This window comes from Rhinatrema bivittatum, chromosome 4, assembly GCF_901001135.1.
Source record: "Rhinatrema bivittatum chromosome 4, aRhiBiv1.1, whole genome shotgun sequence".
NCBI classification, from domain to species: domain Eukaryota; kingdom Metazoa; phylum Chordata; class Amphibia; order Gymnophiona; family Rhinatrematidae; genus Rhinatrema; species Rhinatrema bivittatum.
In genome coordinates, this window is record NC_042618.1 from 327,037,085 (window position 1) to 327,057,279 (window position 20,195).

The 20,195-nt window shown below is 43.3% G+C and overlaps 1 protein-coding gene across 1 annotated transcript in view; it reads left to right on the plus strand.

Moving 5' to 3' along the window:
* Nucleotides 1–19,900, plus strand: part of PIK3R6 (phosphoinositide-3-kinase regulatory subunit 6) — a 276,075-nt gene extending 256,175 nt beyond the window's left edge. The window contains 4 exon segments of the mRNA XM_029600333.1: nt 4,038–4,128; nt 9,960–10,030; nt 13,839–13,957; nt 16,329–19,900. Coding sequence (XP_029456193.1) covers nt 4,038–4,128; nt 9,960–10,030; nt 13,839–13,957; nt 16,329–16,485 — 438 coding nt within the window. The 3' untranslated portion in view covers nt 16,486–19,900.
* The last annotated feature ends 295 nt before the right edge of the window (nt 19,901–20,195 follow it).

Genomic DNA, 20,195 nt, shown 5'->3' on the forward strand with positions numbered 1-20,195 from the left:
GAGTGTAGGGACTATACCTTGCTCCAGGGAACAGTTGCAGATGGATGAGAGAGGTTTGGCAATAGCTTTGGGAATAGATAGGAGAAGTTTAGTAGGAATGGTTTCAGAGGGGTGAGAGGAGGGTCTCATTTTTTTTAAGATGTTTTCAATTTCAAGGGAAGAGGATAGGTCGAAAGATGAGAGGGTAGAGGTAAGGTTGAAAGAAGGCAGTTTCACGGTGTTAGGGTTGGCTGCAAAGCGTGCAGTGAGAGAGGACACTTTGGTTTGGAAGAAGTGAGCAAGTTCATTGCAATGTTTTTTTGTGGTGGGAGTAGGAGGTTGAGTGGGGTTTGAGCTGGTCAGATTGGAGATCATGGTGAAGAGTGCTTTCGGATTGTATTGGAAACTGTGAATCTTTTTGGCATAGTATTCACGTTTAGTTGAGAGAGTAGTATTCCTGTATTGGTGCATAAGCTGGTAATAGGCAGTTTTGGATGTTGCAGAGGGGTGTTTGCGCCATTGCCTTTCTAAGGTTCTGAGACGAGTTTTGAGGTTCTTGAGCTTTGCGGAATACCATGGTTTCCTGTTTGGATGGGCAGGTTTAATGGTTTTTGTAGTAATGGGGCAGAGCTTGTTTGCTATGTTGAGGGTGATGTCGTGCCATGAGGTGAAGGCCTTGTCGGCTGAGGAAATATCAAGTTGGTTGGAAACGTCCGAGCAGGCCATAGTGAGGGTGTCGAGGGAGCATGATTTACGGTATTTGAAGGATTGCGCCTGGGTGGGGGCAGGGGGGGAGGACTGTTGGACAGCCAGGGTGGTTTGGATGATAGAGTGGTCGGACCATGGGATGGGGGTGCAGTATGGTGAGTTGATGACAGTGAGGGGGCTATTGACGAAGATAAGGTCTAGAGTGTGGCCGGCCTTATGAGTAGGGGAGTGTATGAGTTGTTTAAAACCCATGGCTTCAAGGGAGGAGAGGAAAGCATCACAGGCAGGGGAAAGAGGAGTGGCATCGACATGAAGATTAAAATCACCAAGAATTATGGTAGGAAGGTCTGGGGAGAGAGAGTCTGCAAAGAATTCGATGAGAGGGGAGGAGTCATTTTCTAGCAGTCCTGGGGGGGTGTAAATGAGACAGATTTGGAGGACGCTGGATCTGAGAAATCCAATTTCATATTGTTTGGGGAGGTTACATTTTATGGAGGAGAGTTTATATTCTTTCTTTACAGCCAGGAGTAGACCCCCACCTCTCTTCTTTTTCCGGGGTATAGAGAAAAAGTCGTATGTTTCGGTAGGGAGCTGGTTAATGAGGGGGGTGTCATGGAGCTTAAACCATGTTTCTGTTATGGCGCAGATTTCGGGGTTGTGATCAGTAAGGAGGTCGTTGAGTAAATGTGTTTTCTTCTGGAGGGATTGGGCATTGAGGAGGAGTATAGATATCAAAGAAAGGCCAAGAAGTTGAGTAAGGGGGGAAATCAAGATGGGTGTGAGTCTCCTTTGAATGTGTATAGGAGGGTAGGGTTTGAAAGGGGAGATATATGAGGGGTATCTCTGTTGGTATGGAAAAGGACAGCAGCATGTGTAGGGGGGCATTTTTTTTTTTTTTTTTTTTTTTTTTTTTTTTAGGTTTGTTTTACTATTATTGGGGGAGGGAGGGCAGAGGGGGGGAGGGTAGGGGACTGACAGGTGTTAATTGTATGGAGGTGCTATCAGGGGGACGAGGGGGGAGCAATCACAAAGTGAACATGGATATAAGAGGGTAAAACACATTAGCCAAGTAGTTAGGGCGCACGAAGGGGCGAACAAAGGGGCAGGCCCCTTTGTCGCGCTCCTTCGTGCGCGCGACGCCTGGCGCGCGACGCCAGGGGAGGGGTTCTAGTTATGAATCCCCAGCGAGTCGCCGACGAGTGAGGTCACAGGAGCGCCGGTGCTGCGATTGGCTGGCTGCCCACGTTGCCGCAGGTAAGGAAGGGCCTGTTGGAGCGGAGGGCCGGAGGGTAGAGCCTCGCGATCGGCGGGGGAGCCCGCTGTGGGGAAGGGTGAATTTAAAGGGCCTTAAAAGGTATGATTATATCATAATAAATAATTGTTAATGAGTAAATAAAGACCATCCAAATTATGCTGCAGACAGCATACATAACTTCCTATGCTCTTATGACTGGTTTGATATAAGTTAAGTATTTATTTATTTATTTATTTAGTTATTTAAAAACTTTTCTATACCGTCGTTAAGTTATATACCATCGCAATGGTTTACAAATAGGCACATAGACTAAGGTTAGTAAATCTAGGATATTGTACATTCTAACAGGTGCCAATAAAGTTCATTTATATTTTTCAAGTCCAACAATTGTGTCTCTCCGAGGATTCTTTTAAGTTTTTATGTGCAATAGCAGAAAATTCTCAAAAAATATGTTAAGGTAATACACATACCAAGAACCAAACATAATAGCATAGGAAGTTATGTATGCTGTCTGAGGCACAATTTGGATGGTCTTTATTTACTCATTAACAATTATTTATTATAATATATTCATACCACTTCCACTTGAAATTACCAAGGGATCAGTTTTGTCCTATTGTGTCACTAACATTTCACTCGATATATGCCTCTTGCATAGCACTTCCTGATAGCTACATGGGAACGTAGAACAAAGATCATTTAATATTTAAAAGTGTGATGTCCAATTATGTGTTTTTATATGATCTGGGGGGGGGGAGGGGAAGCCACTGATCATGACTGAGTTGTTTATCAACATCTTGGGAAGGGGAGGGCTTATGGGCCCATGCCCTAGATCTTTTAGGTACCTAGCAATGCCCCTAAGTTAGCCTAGCTAGGGAAATTTAAGGTATGTATTTTCTTCACACTTCACTGCCTGTTATCAGCAGGAAACCGACCTTGCCCCCACCAGCATCGGAAAGATTCTTTCTGTTTGATAATTTATGGAGGAGTAAGGGTGCAACCTAGTTTTGGTTATTCTGGTGGCTCTGCAGTATCTCAGACTAAAATAAAATGTACTGAGTGAGTGGTCAGACTCCATTTCCTAGTGGGCTGTAGTGGGCCAGTGTCCAGAATGCTAGACAGTACCTCCACAATTGGGGGGCTCAGCACAATTGCCATGGATGAAATGGCTCACTTTCTTAGAACAGGAATAAAGTCCTCGCCTCTACTGTATCCCTTCTGCAGAAGAACGGTAGAGTCCAGCCCTTAGTGCAGACATCTTTCATGAACACTAAAATTCAATGACAAGGAAATGCAAAAACAAAAAACAATGTACTACAAAATATGCCATGCAAGAAACAGAACGAGCCTCAAAACCCTGTAGTGTAAAACATGTATCCATGTATGGCACAGAGGTGGCTAGCACATTATGACCAGCAGATCTATTGAGGAATAAGCTTTTGAGTACAGTCCATTTTGTCAGCTGCATGGTGTAGTGGAGGAGGTGGATATATGAGTAAGTATATATATTATATATATATATATATATATATATATATATATATATATATATATATATATTTGTTTATTTATTTAACGCTTTTATATACCAACATTCGTTTGCACATCACATCGGTTTACAGTGGAACACAGGAAATATGAAAGGAAATTACATCTTAACAATTTGAGTAACTGTGCCTTAACAATTTGAACAACTATGTAGTTCGAAGATCGCAAAGGAGGTAGGAACATAAGAGACCAAAAGCAGAGAGGAACAAGTAGCTATATTGTAACAGTAAAGGTCAACATGTTGTAGGGGAGTATAATATACTTCTTCCATTAAACCATGTATAGTAAAGTGTACTCGTGTCCTCAAAAGCTCATGCTTCAAAAAATTGGTTGGAGCATAAAGGGCTACCAGCCAAATTAATATGGCTATCCCTCTGGAAGTTTGGATCCGTATATGTTATCCCTAGATCAGCGCATCAAATAAATTATTATCCAGAAGTAGCTTTCTAAAATCAATTAGGAAGCACCATGTTACCATTCTTCAGAGCTGTTTTTCCTTTTCATTTGTCACCGTGACCTGTAATAGAGTAAAAATCCGTTTCCACAGACTTTTTTGAGCAGCAGAGAGAAGGACATGAACACATTGCTGCATTGCTCAAGCCTGGTGATGAAAGCTATTCCTGCTGATGAAACTGAGGGTAAGAGATCCTCTTCGGTCTGGGGAACGGGCCTGTCCTTTACTTTCCCCTTTGTGCAAGATTTGCTAATGCCGGGGTTCTCAAATAAGGTCTTCATGTCCCCCCACACAGGTCCGATTTGTGGTATGTTCAAGAGATACATTTAAGGGGTAATTTTCAAAAGCATTTACGCGTGTAAATGAGCTTTCTTAAAATTACCCCGGGGTTGTATGCGTAAACGTATGTGCGGAAGTATTTTAGCACGTGCTTTTACGCATACTCGAAAGTGGTGGAGCTGGGAGCGGTGAAACCATTTAATGCACATACTTTGGATTTTCAAAATTATGCACATATATGTACACACGCACATTTATAGCTGCTTTCAAACAAGTGTAAATATGTGTATGCCACACAGGGTTCTGCAGACACCAGCTAATTGTCTAAGTGGAATTATGCGCATAAGTCCATTTTGAAAATTAGGGCTGAAGTCTGCATGTACTTTGTAAATGCGGGCTGTTATAAAATTACCCTTTTAGTCTAAAAATTGGGCCAATTTTTATTTTAGCCATCCTGAAAATCAGACTTGTTTGAGGTCCTCAGGGACCAGGTTTCAGATCCACTGCTCTAGAACTGGAATGAGCAGGGGATTCTTAGCCCTTTTTCTTCTGATAATATATTTTTTCAATTCTACTTGCTATGAACAAATATCTTTGGTTTGTTCCATGGACGCCACAGCAGATACCAAAGCAGAAGAAACTGTTTGTGTTTCAGATTATGTATCTCCCCACCCCCCCACCCCCCCCACCACCCCAATGAAGACTTCAGGATGTATGAGGATTTTTCAATTTGATGAGGATCTTCTGCAAATTTAACTTATTTATTTTATTTATCAGCCTCCCTATTCATAAAACTCAAGATGATATACAAATCATACATCTTTACAAATATCTTCATCAATAAATAAAATAGCATCATGATAAATAAACTCAAACTACCATGGATATAATGCAAAAGAAATTACTTGTGTGTATATGGACAGCTGGTGATTCGATTATTAGGAATGTAGACAGCCGGGTGGCTGGTGGGCATGAGGACCTCCTGGTAACATGTCTACCTGGTGCGAAGGTGGCGGACCTCATGCGTCACCTAGATAGGATTTTAGACAGTGCTGGGGCGGAGCCAGCTGTCGTGGTACATGAGGGCACTAACGACATAGGAAAATGTGGGAACGAGATTCTGGAAGCCAAATTTACGCTAGAAAGCTTAAATCCATAACCTCCAGGGTAGCATTCTCTGAAATGCTCCCTGTTCCATGCGCAGGTCCCCAGAGGCATGCAGAGCTCCGGAGTCTCAATACATGGATGAGACGAAGGTGCAAGGAAGAGGGATTCAGTTTTGTAAAAATCCAGGGAACCTTTTGGGGAAGGGGGAGTCTTTTCCGAAGGGATGGGCTCCACCTTAACCAGGGTGGAACCAGACTGCTGGTGCTAACCTTTAAAAAGGAGATAGAGCAGCTTTTAAACTAGAACAAAGGGGACAGCCGGCAGTCACTCAGCAGCACATGGTTCAGAGGGAGGTATCTTCAAAGGATACTAATGGTGCATTAGAATTAAGGCATCCCAACAGGGAGGTTCCAATAATAAGAAAAGTAGCCCAATTCCCTGTAATTAAAAACTTACCTGAGCTAAAAAATTCCAATTTCTCCCTATCAATGAAAAATCAGAATGAAAATACAAACAAAAAACACACTTTGAAATGTTTGTATGCTAATGCCAGAAGTCTAAGTAGTAAGATGGGAGAATTAGAATTTATAGCAGTGAATGATGCCATAGACTTAATTGGCATCTCAGAGACATGATAATAGGAGGATAACCAATGGGACAGTGCTATATCAGGGTACAAATTATATCGCAATGACAGAGAGGAGCATCTGGAAGGCGGTGTAGCACTTTATGTCCAGAATGGCATAGAGTCCAACAGGATAAAGATCCTGCATGAGACTAAATGCACAACCAAATCTTTATGGACAGAAATCCCTTGTGTGTTGGGGAAGAGAATAGTGATAGGAGTATACTACCATCCACCTGGCCAAGATAGAGAGACAGACAGTGAAATGCTAAGAGAAATTAGGGAAGCTATCCAAATTGGTAGTGCAGTAATAATGGGAGATTTCAATTATCCCAGTATTGACTGGGTAAATGTAACATTAGGACATTTTAGAGAGGTAAAGTTCCTGGATGGAATAAATGACAGTTTTATGGAGCAATTGGTTCAGGAACCGACGAGAGAGGGAGCAGTTTTAGATCTAATTCTCAGTGGAGCACAGGATTTGGTGAGAGAGGTAACCGTCATAGGGCTGCTTGGCAATAGTGATCATAATCGGGACGATACAGTAAAAACCGCGGGAGAGCCAGAGCTCCGAGGTGAGCGCCCTGCTCTCCCAACGTGCGCCCAGGCCACTCTCCTGGGCACGCAATTGAGTATTTAAATGAGGGCCCTCAGTAAAAGGAGGCGCTAGGGACACTATCGAGCCCCTAACGGCTATCAGCGGGTTTGACAGCCGACGCTCAATTTTACCGGCGTTGGTTCTCAAACCTGCTGACAGCCACGGGTTCGGAAAACGGACTCTCGCTAAATTGAGCGTCCATCTTCCAACCCGTGGGCCGTGGGCAGATTAAAAACAAATTGTTTTTAATTTTTTTTTAATTTTGGGGCCTCCGACTTAATATCACTATGATATTAAGTCGGAGGGTGTGTAGAAAAGCAGTTTTTTCTGCTTTTCTGTACACTTTCCCTGTGCCGGCCAAAATTAACTTCTGCCTTTGGGCAGGTGTTAATTTCTGAAAGTAAAATGTGCGGCTTCGCTGCACATTTTACTTTCTGTATCGCGTGGGAATAACTAATAGGCCCATCAACATGCATTTGCATGTTGCGGGTGCTATTAGTTTCAGGGGGGGGGGGGTTGGCCACGCGTTTTTGACGCACTATCACCCCTTACTGTATAAGGGGTAAAAATAGCGTGTCGAAAATGCACAGCCAAACTGGGGCTAAAGGTGCGCTCAGCCGAGCGCACCATACTGAATCGGCCCGAAAATGATCAAATTTGAATTAATGACTGGAAGGGAGACAGTAAGCAAATCCACAGCTCTAGTGCTAAACTTTTTTTTTTTTTAATTTTTTATTTATAGGATTTTTTTTAACCATAATTACAGGTAATTTTAAGGCAAAATACAAATAGGTTTTGCAGTTTTAACATTTCAAATTGTATCTCAATAATGACACAAAAACATATTAATCTATTACAAATTTAACTGCAATATCTTCCCTATGTATTATTAATAAAACAAAAGGCAATTCCAAACTTGAGCGAATCTTTAAGAAACAAAAATACTACAACTAGAGGAACTCATGTTACTTTATCTCTTACTCATACCGTAACCAAGATGTACCTTAACTTGGTTTCTCCAAGGTTCTTGAGTCTAAAAAAGTACGCAGTTGATCAGGTTCAAAGTATACATTTTTTACGCCCTGCTGATTCACTACACATGTGTAGTGCTAAACTTTCAAAAGGGAAACTTTGATAAAATGAGAAAAATAGAAAAAAAACTGAAAGGAGCAGCTAAAAAGGTAAAAAGTGTGCAAGAGGCATGGACATTGTTAAAAAAAAAAAAAAACCATCCTAGCAGCACAGTCCAGATGTATTCCACACATTAAGAAAGGTGGAAGGAAGGCAAAATGATTACTGGCATGGGTAAAAAGTGAGGTGAAAGAGGATATTTTGGCCAAAAGATTTTCAATCAAAAATTGGAAGAAGGATCCAACAGAAGAAAATAGAATAAAGCATAAGCACTGGCAAGTTAAATGTAAGACATTGATAAGACAGGCTCGTTGGCACACGTTGCAATATGCAAACGAGCAGCCACATTAAAAAGGACGCGCTAGGGGAAATTGTGCGGGTGCCCAGGAGACGTGGCTTTGCACACAGCCACGGGTTAGGAAAACTGATGCTGGTTAATTGAGCATCCATTGAGAATAGACTCTGTCCTTTCCCTCACCCCCTTCCCCTTTACTATTATATCCTTCCTCCCCCATGCACCCTTTGTACAGTAATAGCCATTATGTACCTCATTCGTACTTTCCCAGAATAGACTCTGTCCTCTCCCTCACCCCCTTCCCCTTTACTATTATATCCTTCCTCCCCCATGCACCCTTTGTACAGTAATAGCCATTATTTACCTCATTCGTACTTTCCCAGAATAGACTCTGTCCTCTCCCTCATCCCCTTCCCCTTTACTATTATATCCTTCCTCCCCCATGCACCCTTAATACAGTAATAGCCATTATTTACCTCATTCGTACTTTCCCAGAATAGACTGTCCTCTCCCTCCCCCTTCCCCTTTACTATTATATCCTTCCTCCCCATACCTTCCCCCCTCCCCCATACCCTCCCCCTCTACCCCCGTGCACCCTTTGTACAGTAATAGCTATTACCTCATTCATACTTTCCAAGTGTATATCCCTCCCTTCAATTTTATATCATTCCAATTGTATATTATTCAATCTAATTGTAGATCATGCTACCCTTCTACCTCCCGTACACCCTTTGTACAGTAACATTCATTATTTACCTTATTCGTACATTCCAATTGTACATTACTCATTCCAATTGTATAGCATTCCAATTGTATATATTTCAATCTAATTTGTATATTATTCTATTTCCACTGTAGATAGTTATCGATCATTGTTCTATTGGGACACAACGTTCTGTGTCCCATGACCTCCCTTGTTCTCCCCTCCCTTTTTCTTTGTAATTTCTGTTAAGTTCTCTGTAAACTGATATGATGCACCCTCGAATATCGGTATAAAAAAAAACCCATAAATTGAAAAAATATTATTTCCTTAATTTGCTCTGCCTCACAAGTGCCTTATTTCTTTTGTTATAACTTGCAGTGTCTTAGTATCTCCACAATATGCCTGACATGTTCTTCCCTATCCTATTTATTTTTGGTATACTTTAACCTACTGTTGACTTCCGTTTTTTTTTATATTTATTTGAGATGTTAGCATGGTTGCTATAGCCTGCTTTAATATGTACCTATTATTTTATTTATTGAAATATCATGTGTATAAATGTTGATCTGCTGTTACATGCCTTAACCTCAATTTTTAGAAAAGCATGAAATAAAATATGATATTGTGTGCATAAAAGTGTTACTGTGTTCTGAAAGTATCAGGAGTGCACACAGCTATGTTTCACAGTTCTTACGGTCCATGCACATGAAACGTCTGGTGTAATGTGGGCTATCTTTTATTGTGTAAGAGTGTCAGGTTGAGCAACACGTGAAAACTGGATACATTGAAGTGCCCCCTGTGGCATATACAACACTGCTATAAATTGCTGTGCGTGCTACAGAGAGGAAAATAACTCTTAAGTAGAAGTTATTTAGCAGTGTATTTGAGGGCATTGCTTGCTGAGACTTAAAAGTTTTCTTGGCATGTTTGATCCCTTTCATCAGCACTCTCAGGTGAGATATTCAAAGCAGAATGCAGCTCTCATAAGTGGTTTCCCAGCTATGGAAGAAATATAGTATAACTTCTATTTTAAGATTATTTTTTTCCTTCCGGAGGGTGCAAATTGCACCACATCCATGGCTACCATTTCAGCAGAGATGACTCTGAAGTTTGCTCAGTTGAGCAAATGTATAAACAGCAAGACCTTTTTACCTCCTTTGCTATCTGCTGTGTATCAGTTGAACAGCGCCCAGCCCTCAGTTGGGCAGCTTGCCTGCCCCTCCCTCGGTGCCACTGGCTGGTTGTGACTGTATCCTGTTCTATGCTACTTGTTGCAGACCTCGTGTGCCTGAATGTAAACATTACAGAAGTTACAAGAACAACCAACCTGTCCGGAAGATCGTTTTCCGTAAGTGCTTGCGTTGCTGATGTTTTGGAATAAAGTCCCCCTGCAAGCGCCTGAGACGTTTTGTTACTCGGGGCGTGAAGTAAGGCTGTATGCATGTATATAGAGAGAGCGATACCTGTGCATGGGATAATTCCAGGCCTTTAAGTACATGCTCAATATGGAAGCAGTTTTCAAACTGCCCACATTGTTGCAAAGTCCACAGGTACATTTTTTTTTTTTTTACCAGCGGTATTTGCACAGTTTTCAAATCCTCCTATTTGGCTACTTCCAGCCAATGTGGATGCAAGAGAATTGGGCTGAATGTGCGCAAGTGATTACAAACCTGTGCCAGTGCCTGATGGATATCATGTAGGAAATGGAAGGGAAGACTTGCAAGGAACTTTTATTTCTGCAAGGATCTGGTTTCTATTCTTGAGTTATCTGGAAAACCTCAAGGGGACACAGTCACGCGTATGGTTGTTTTGGTGCTGATGAAGTGTGATGTATTCTTTGTAATCTGTGGAGTGGGAAATGTGGGGAGGAGGGCAGTTTCCACGTTTATGATATACATATTTATTTATTTATTTATTTTTATTTATTTAACATTTCTTATATACCGATATCCGTTCGCACATCGTATCGGTTCACAGTGAACACAAAACTTTGGGCATTGCCCTTACAAATAACAGATAAACATGGTGAACTCAGTAACATATAAATAATCTTTGGGAGGAGCCCTTAGATATAACAAGCATCAATGGGGAGATGCTGATTATAATAATTATAACTAGAACTAAATACATGAAAGTGCACAGTACAGAATCAGCAGACATAAAGGCGTTCATACCAGGATATCAATCTAACAATTCACATGGGGGTTTATGTAATAGGGGGTGAGATGGAGTAGGCTTGCCGAAAGAGCCAGGTTTTAAGTTTCTTTTTGAAAATGGGGGTGTAAGTCTCTATTCGAATATCATGGGGCAGTGAGTTCCATAAGGTGGGGGCGGCAAGAGAGAAGGCTCTGTTAATAGTAGAGGAGAGTTTAAAAGATTTGATAGAATGGGCACGGAGTGTTCCTTGGAGTGCTGGGCGGGTGGGTCTATTGGATGTACGGGGTGAGATGGGGGGGTTAATCCAGTTCAGGTTAGAATTTACTAGACTCTTATGTATGATCGAGAGTGTTTTGTAAAGAATTCGTGACTGTATGGGGAGCCAGTGTAGTTGAATAAGTGTGGGGGTGATGTGATCTCTTTTTTTTGTGTTTGACAATATCCGAGCGGAGGCATTTTGTAGGAGTTGAAGAGGCTTGGTGTGTGATGCAGGAATGCTGAGTAAGAGCGCATTACAGTAGTCGAGCTTGGATAAAATAATAGCCTGTAGGACTGTACGGAAATCGTTGAAGTGTAGTAGGGGTCTGAGTTTCTTTATTGTTTGGAGTTTAAAATAGCAATCCTTTATGATGGATTTGATGAATGGTTTGAATGAGAGGTGATTATCAATAATAGCTCCTAAGTTGCGAGTGTGCGAAGGGAAGTTGGTAGCTGAGTAAGTAAGAGGGATGTCTGGGAGTGGTTGTCTATTCGATATGATTAAGAGCTCAGTCTTGTTAGAGTTGAGAGCAAGGTGCATGTCCTTTAGGAGTTGGTTGATTGAGGAAAGACAGGATTCCCAGCTATGTAAAGCAGTTTGGATGGAGTCAGAGAAAGGGAAAATGAGCTGCACGTCGTCAGCATAAATAAAATGTTTGATATGCAGGTTAGTGAGAAGCGTGGTCAGGGGAAGCATGTATATATTAAAAAGCGTGGATGAAAGTGAGGAACCTTGGGGTACACCTTGGGGAAGACTGATGGGATCAGATTCATTGTTGTCCATTGAGACAGTGAAAGATCGATTTTGGAGATAAGATTGAATCCAATCAATGGCCTTGCCTGTGATCCCAATATTTCTGAGAATGTTGAGTAGGACATCGTGATTGACTGCTATTGGTGCATATGTATGCTATTGGTGCATATGGTGCATATGTATGCTTTTACTGCTTAATACAGTCCTGGAAATTGCCGCCATGCCCTCAGGGACATTTTCAGTCAAACCTGTTTTTAATTACAGTTAATTACAGTATTTCTTGTCACACCAACAGTTTTATTAAAAAAAATATAACAGGTCTGTTACTGTAAGAAGTGCTGAGGTCGGATAAGTCCAGTACCTGTCCAGCATCACCTGCCTTGCTTGAACCTCAGTGACCACTGTCCTCAGCCGTCTCACGTATCCTCTTCTCTGTATGCACCAGTCGGCACTTTGGACCTCCTGCTGCCACCGCCTAGATCCCACCACTGCCTCTTCCACTGCTGCAGGTCTGGATTTGCCGACAGACATACTAGGCCTGTGGCTAGAGGGGCAACAGTCTGGGGGCAGCAGGCCACCTGAAGATTTATTGCCTCCCGCCGCACTGAGTCTCACTCAGCAGAAAACAGCCCTGTTTCCTTTTCCTGCCCCTCCTCTCCCAGCATGCAGAGAGAACGGGGAAGGGGGAGGCTGGAGCAGAGCAAAGAAAAGCTGCTTCCTAATTCAGCCTCTCCCCTTCTGCAGGGAGGGGAGACAGGCAATAATAGTACCAACGGCACCTGGGGGGCTGCAAAACCTGAACCTCACCTAGCATAGAACAGCATTCTGCTTCATGCTCCACTCTCTCCCATCCCAGACAGCCTTCAGAGAACTGGATGGGGGGGGGGGGGGGGGTACCAGGGTTTAGGCTGAAGCATACAGATCAGAGCAAAGAAAAGCTGCTTTGCTCCCTAATTCAGCCTCTTCCCCTATTGACTGGGCAGGGAGTGGGGGGAGGGCAAGAAGAATAGCTGCACCAATAGCACCCAGGGCTTGCACAAATCTAAATCCATCACTGGGCCTGCTGCTGCCTCTCTCACCGTCCAGTGACCATGAATGACACACTAGTGTGTTCCCAGTGGAGCCTCTATATTTTTCTGACATGTTTAGCTTGCTTGAAATTACAAGTTCCACAGGACAGTAGAAGAGGTTCTTCATCCCGCAAGCCCTCCCCCCCCCCCCCCGACCCCAAACCCTCACGCCATGCTGAACGCCCTAAAATTCGAGATCTCCAGACTTGCTTCTCATCAGGAGCAGAAGTAAAGTTACGCGGATAACAAGCCGACGTGTGCCACATGGTCACCTTTTTTAAAATGCGGACTTAATGCGTGTAAATCTTGGCTCCACCCCAGAATGCCCAGGCCCCACCCCTTCCCCGCCCCCTTATTCGCGTCACACGCACGGGCATGTACTTGCATACTTTGCGGCTTCTTAAAATCTGCGTTGCTCGCACAAGGCCCGCAAATGCGCGTATGTGGCTGTTTTTTTCCACGAGCAATGCTTTTAAAATCAACCTATTGGTTTGCAGCTCTGTTTCCATATGCAGTCAGCGTATACAAGATGCTGCATCTCACCTGTGAATACAACTTTTTTGCTGAACCTGGAGTTTTAAAAACAGTTTTAGAAAATAACAAAAATGCATTTTTTTTTTCCATATAGGAACCATGCCAGCTCACACGCCGCCCTCGCCTCGCACTGACTAGGCTACACTATAGCAGCACCAGACAAGCCACTCCTCCTCTTGACCTGTAGTACCATACAAGACTAAACTGTTGATATGAATTAAGAGATTATAAATGTTTTGTTCCAGAACCGATCGCAGAACATTTGTTTCACCAACCATTTTGTTTAAGCAGATAAAATTAAAAAAAAAAAGATTCTTCTTAACTAGTGCACAAACTTTTCATGCAGCCTTGATAAGTAACCCTGAATTATTTACTCGATCCAGATGGACACCAACACGATCAGAACGTCCAGCATCAAAATCCAAATCAGAAACCTGGAATATAAAGCCTTCACTGTCTGCCTGGATAAGGATTCCAGAAGAGTGTATAACAATGTCGTCGGGTGAGAATGTGTTTCATGAGCCCTTAATAGAACAAACAGTCTCGTTTGGATCATAGACGGTACTGTTGATGCAGTAGTTTTCTTATTTTAGTAGCCATTTCATGGATAATTTGATGTGACAACATGCGATACTTACCATTGTAGAATGCTATATGTATATATATAGCTCAGCCAGAGCACAGTGATCAGAGGATGACAGATGTAATTGCTTCCTTAGCCAGTCACTTCAGAGTCCCCGCTTATTGTGTTTTCCATATTCTAGTTCTTGCATTTCTGCTGGATTGGTTTGTTAACCGTACAAAATTACATTCCCTGCTGCTGACATCTGATGTTTTCATTGACTCCTGATTTTAAATAGCATTAGTTTATTTATTTATTTATTTAGTTTTACTATTTACAAAATAATGAATTTCGCTGTGAGAAGTCATTTGTAGTTCAATGGCAAGTTTGCTTATTAATGCATTTGGAGATTAGTGTCCGTGGAGTTTGAGGGAAGGCGGTTTTCAGACAGCCAAGTAAGCGCATTGAAAATTGCCCTCCAAAGGTCACTTTCCTATCCATTGCTTCAGTTCACGATATGGAGCAGGTGCGCACCTTTGCGATTTGATGGAAGTGGAGCTGAATCACTGCATGTCACACTCCTGCTCTCCTTTTATATATATCTGCTTCTGAAAATAGAGCTGGCCCCCATGCATACACCTCCGTGGGCTTTGGCAATGCCTATGGCACCTGAATGTTATCCGCTTTGAAGTGGCTGAAAGGCGGAATAGAAATCCAATAAATTAAATAAATAAACTTCCTGACTTCGGGCACCGGATAATAGCTTCAGGTGTTTTTCCTTGTGCTGCTGGAGGTGGTAGAGTCTTTTCGGGCTCCTGGCAGCATCCAGCGTTACTCTGACATTGCTGCCAAAGCAGAGTTTGCACGGCAAGACACTACCGCTTCTTGTCTTCAGAGTTTAGAAGAGTTCTGGGGGAAGGGGGAGGAAGGGGCCTGGCAATACGGCTTTTTATTTAAATAACTGGCGGAGGGGGGAATGGGGCAGACTTTATGTAGTATCAGAGGAGTGGGCAGGAGGGGAGGGGGGTCCCACCACCCCATATTTTGATTTATATTTTGGCTGCAAAGGGGATCCTATGGGGGGGGCTGTTGGACACCCTCCTCCCGCCCCACATTATATGTAAAGTCAGTGGTAGGGAGAGGGATCCAGCAGGGCGCTGTCTTAATTTGTTTAAATGTAGGCAGGTGGAGAGCTGTTACCTGGCTAACTTTAGGCCTGAGATTTCTTTAACCTTTGGGGCCGATGCAAAACTGCGCTCTCAGCCGACTGCATCGTTTAACCCGTGGTTGGACGCGAGATTTGGACGCTCATCCACAGCCCCTTATGCTTTAGGGGGATTGGCGTGTCCAAAACGCGCGTCCAACCCCCCCCCTCCCCCCAGCGAAACTAATAGCACTCATTACGTACCATTGCATGTTGATGAGGCTGTTATTCACCCCTGATCTAAAAAAATGTGCGCCCGCCCCACTCATTTTTATGCTCAGAAATTAACTCCTGCTCAGAGTTTTCTGTATAACCCAAAAAGTTGTACAGAAAAGCAGAAAATACTGCTTTGCTGAGCATCCTCCGACTTAATATCCTGGCGATATTAAGTCGGAGGATGCTCAGCAAAGCAGTATTTTCTGCTTTTCTGTACAACTTTTTGGGTTATACAGAAAACTCTGAGCAGGAGTTAATTTCTGAGCGATATTAAGTCGGAGGAACCAAAAGGTTTAAAAAAAAAAAAAGTACTGGTGGTCAGGTTAGAGAAACGGACGCTCAATTAACAAGCATCCATTTTCTTTACCCATGGTTATACACCAGTTAGGAAAACGGACACTCGTAAAATTGAGCGTCTGTTTTCCTAACCTGTTAACAGCCACCTCTCCTGGGCACCCACTGCCAAGGAGGCGCTAGGGGCGCACGTATCTCCCTAGTGCCTCCTTGGCAGCGCAACCCCTCATTTAAATATTTCATTACGCACCCTGGAGAGGTGCCTGGGCACATGTTAGGAAAGCGGGCGCTCAATACTGAGTGCCCGCTTTCCTCCCTCAATTATTGCATCGGCCCCATAGTTAGCCAAGTAAGTTTTTCTGACCAGCAATTAATATCAGTGCTAGTGAGATAAACGAGCCCTGCCTCGGAACACTCTTAGGCTGCTGCCTTTTTATCTGGTTAAAATTTGACTGCTTACTGAGACAGTCTGGAAATTCCCAACTTGGGGTACGTTGTCTGGATGACGTTCACGCTGGCCAGACAAACCCTTTGGAATTTTGGCCATAGTGTGATCCGTAGAACTAGGGGGTAAAAGGGTTTTCTGCTCTCTTTCAGCCTGGAGGTGTCGCCTTGCCTGGAACCCGGCTACTGCTTGCAGAAGTTGAAGGTCAGGCAGCTTAACCCAGATGTGCAGGAAGATGTTGGGCTGACTAAATACATGTCCAAGTCTTTGCTTTTACCAATCAACACATTTGCAGGCATTGTTCAGTGACACAAGAGCAGAAAACTGACAAGAAGAAAATCTTCCAGAAATCCTGCCTGGGGTCCCTGCAGACTGAAGATACAACACACTAAGAACATGCTGAAAAATTTCAGCTTGGGTTTGCATTGCAGTTCCCAATGTGCAATATTGTGTATTAGCACTGTTCCTGCCAGGCAGGCTAAGAGACTGTTCAACTGAAATTGAAAGGAGCAGTCTAAACTTTATCCTTGAATTGTTGCTATATCGCCTGACTGCTGAGTGGACATACATATATGCATATGTTTGCATGCATTTGACAAGTCAAATTATAAATGATTTCCTTATTAGGGTAGTTTATAATCCCTACATATTCCGTCAAGCATAGTCAAATCACTCATCTTTCTTGGCTACAGAGCCTGCTCGTTTTCCTCCTGTTTGATTCAAATGCAAGATAGGAAAAGTAGAGGTAATGTACTGCCCAGTGCCTTTCTTTTCAGCTGTTTTTTCTGGCAGAAATGATTCTGTTGTCTTCATGGAATAATCTCTTTCTCTCTAAGGGGCCTGATTCATCAAGATGTTCTCCCATTTATACAAAATGGGAAAAAAGCAGGTCCAGGCCGGTGGGTCAGTTGGTAAGTGCTGTGCACTGCTTTGTGGAAGTTCAACCCTTAGGTGGGAGTCAGCTGACCAAGGCTGGGGATGCTGTGATGGCAGTATTCACAGCCCCCCTGGGGAGTGCAGAAATGGAGGCATGACCATTGCCCAAGGGTGACACCTAGTGGCCATTTCAGGGTTCGTGAATGCAGGGTTCCACAAGCAGCCCTGATGCACAGCTCCCAGTCCATGATCATCACCATGACAATTGGACTAAGACAGGATATAAAACAGGGGGAAATCCCCAGGTAGTTGCAAATTAATGCTAATGGTCAGATCCCAGCTCTGGTTTCAACTGAGCTGGAAATAGAAAGGAGCAGGAAACAAATGCCCAGGTCAAATAAATAAATAAATAAATAAAAGAATGGAAGAAAAGCCTTAGTGAATCAGACCCTAACTGTTCAATGAGTGACAAGTTCACCACAACCTTTCCATTTCAAACAGTGTTCTCCTTCAGCTGAAGTCTCATCTGCTTTTGATAAGCTCAACCACAAACACTATGCGAGTACAGCTGTCACCTCTCCTTTTAAGCAAGTTCAAACTTGGCAGTCTGTGCTATTGTATTTCTCTTTCCCAGAAGTGAAAGTCTGTAGTCACGGTCGGTTGACCTTTGGAGCATATTCATGAAAGGTGGAGCTCCATTTGGGAATTTTCCTGGGGCTGGGTTTACGTTTAGTTGTGAACTACAACCGAACTTGATTGAGCCAGAAAAATTCCCACCCTGAGCCAGAAAAATTCCCACCCTTTATCCAAAAATGAAGTCTGCCTGCTGGAAAATACTCAGATGGAGCTTCCTCCCCTTTTGTATCAGAATCACTGCGCTCCAAAAATCATCTCACGTCTGTTAATGAATAATAATAATAATTTTATTTCATATTGTGCTTACCATCAAATAGCAGACAAACATGTTTTACAGTTACAGCACTTCAGAAATGTACATACAGTCACTGAGCAATGTGTACTGCATTATGTTCAAAGAAAAGAAGACACGACATTAACCCCATTATTACCCAAGTGCTCTTGGAAAGGCTGAGGACAAGACTTTTTTCACAGTCACACAGTGAATACCAGACATAGAACTGGAAACCAAGGGATCGATATTCTACAAGGGTTTGTCTGACTAAGCTTGGAAACTCGGTTCTGAGCAGGGGTTGGCCAGTGTCACAGTTAGTTGTTATGGCACTTAAGATATTTACCTCATGGGATGAGGTAAGAGATTCTCCTCCTCCTCCCTTCTGGGGTAATAGGAGGGTTTGAGGGGGAGGGTGGGCCCCCCCTCTTTCTTAAGATGAAGAAGATGAAGGGGGAGATTGGTCCAAAACAGCAATGACTATTTTTTTAAACTTGGGGGTGGGGGAATGGATCAGGCCGTTATAGCCCACAACTTTTATTTTAACTTATGGGATGGGGGAGGTGAGGGGGTTGGGCTGCTACAATATTTCAATACAATACAATATTTCAAATATTTAATGTCGGTGACCAGCAAAATTACCTGAATAATTTTATTCAGGCAACCTCATCTGAGTATATTCAATGAAATATATGTTCGGCTTAAGTTATCCGTGTAACTTTACTTGGATAACTGCTGCTCACCAGTTTATTGATTATTGACCTCTAGGAGTCTTCTTGACCACAAGTTCTGTGCTCTGTAATTGAAGGACACTTCAATGTATATTTACTATACATATCTAACATTCATTATTTTCACTTATTAATTAAGGGTAGATCAACATGATACACAAATAGTGTCAATCTTCAGAGATTGAACAGTTCAGTTGAAGGGGGCTTAGTACATTAAGGGACATTTCTCAGTAGTCCACATCTGCATCTGGTAGCTAATTTTGCAAATGTTTGAAAAATTTCTATCGGTATGCGTGTACAAAGCACCTGTGTACTTTGGCATCTACTTGTGCAGACAGCAGAAGAGGGAAAAATAGCACACCTACGTTTGAAAAATGCAAATATGCGTGTGCAGTTTACTCTCTAGCTTAAACACAGGAACTTCTCTTTTAAAACCCGGCTCCAAGCACGTGCGCTGTGAAAACCCATACATAGTTTTAGCGATGCGGAGGGAGGACAACTGCCATCCAGGGAATCTAGCTGGGTAACTCTGTAGTTACCCGGTTCAATCCGTTTGAGAACGGATGGGGCAGGCAATTCTCAAAAAGCCATTTTCATGGGTAAAAAGGACTTTTTGAGAATTGCCCACTCTACCCAATGATTGAGCAGTGGCGTTACCAGGGTTGGGGATAGGGCAGGGAATGCAACAAACATGCATGGTTTTGCCTTGAAAAAGTATCCACAGGAAAAAGCAGGGGTAAATCTCTGAAAATACGTGCGCACTTTCCTTTTGCAAATTGCTGCAAAATCCAGTGGGCAGGGGGGGAGTACCCGTGGACATTTGAAAACTGGCCCCATAATGATCAGGTCTGCTTCAGCACCTCAGGCTGTATGGCAAGGCTTTCACTGCAAAACCTGGCAGGAGCTGGCTCCTTCATGCTCAAGCTTTTCTTTCTGTAACTCCAGAAGCACTATCGCGACACAAGTCATCATAAATGGAAAATGTTACAATCTCTGTTTTGCAGAGCTTAAAATGTTCTCACAGCAAAGAAGTGAGGTCACACCTGTAGATAATCTGAATGCCACGGCCACCTGTGGCATCGATGGAGCTTCAACGAGGAAGAAAAAAGCTTGTCCAAAAAAAAAAAAAAGCATTGGTTGTCTGTCCATCTACCTTATAAATGGGCTCTGACCGACGGCCCGCAAATGCGCAGTAGAGAGCAGCTCTACCGCGCATGCGTGGGCGAGCACGTCGGTCAGAGCCGAGTGTGCCCGGAAAAAAAAAATGGCGCTAGGGCTGCAGGAGCGGCACCGCGCGCGCGGAAGGGACACCCCCCTCCCCCCCGAAGATCTTCCGTCTGCGGATGAGCTGAAAGTGGAGGGCACTGGGAGGGGAGGGAGAATAGAGGGGGAGGGGGCAGGTGAGAGGGAGGAAGAATAGAGGGGGAGGGGGGAAGCAGGTGAGAGGGAGGGAGAATAGAGGGGGAGGGGGGAAGTAGGTGAGAGGGAGGGAGAATAGAGGGAGA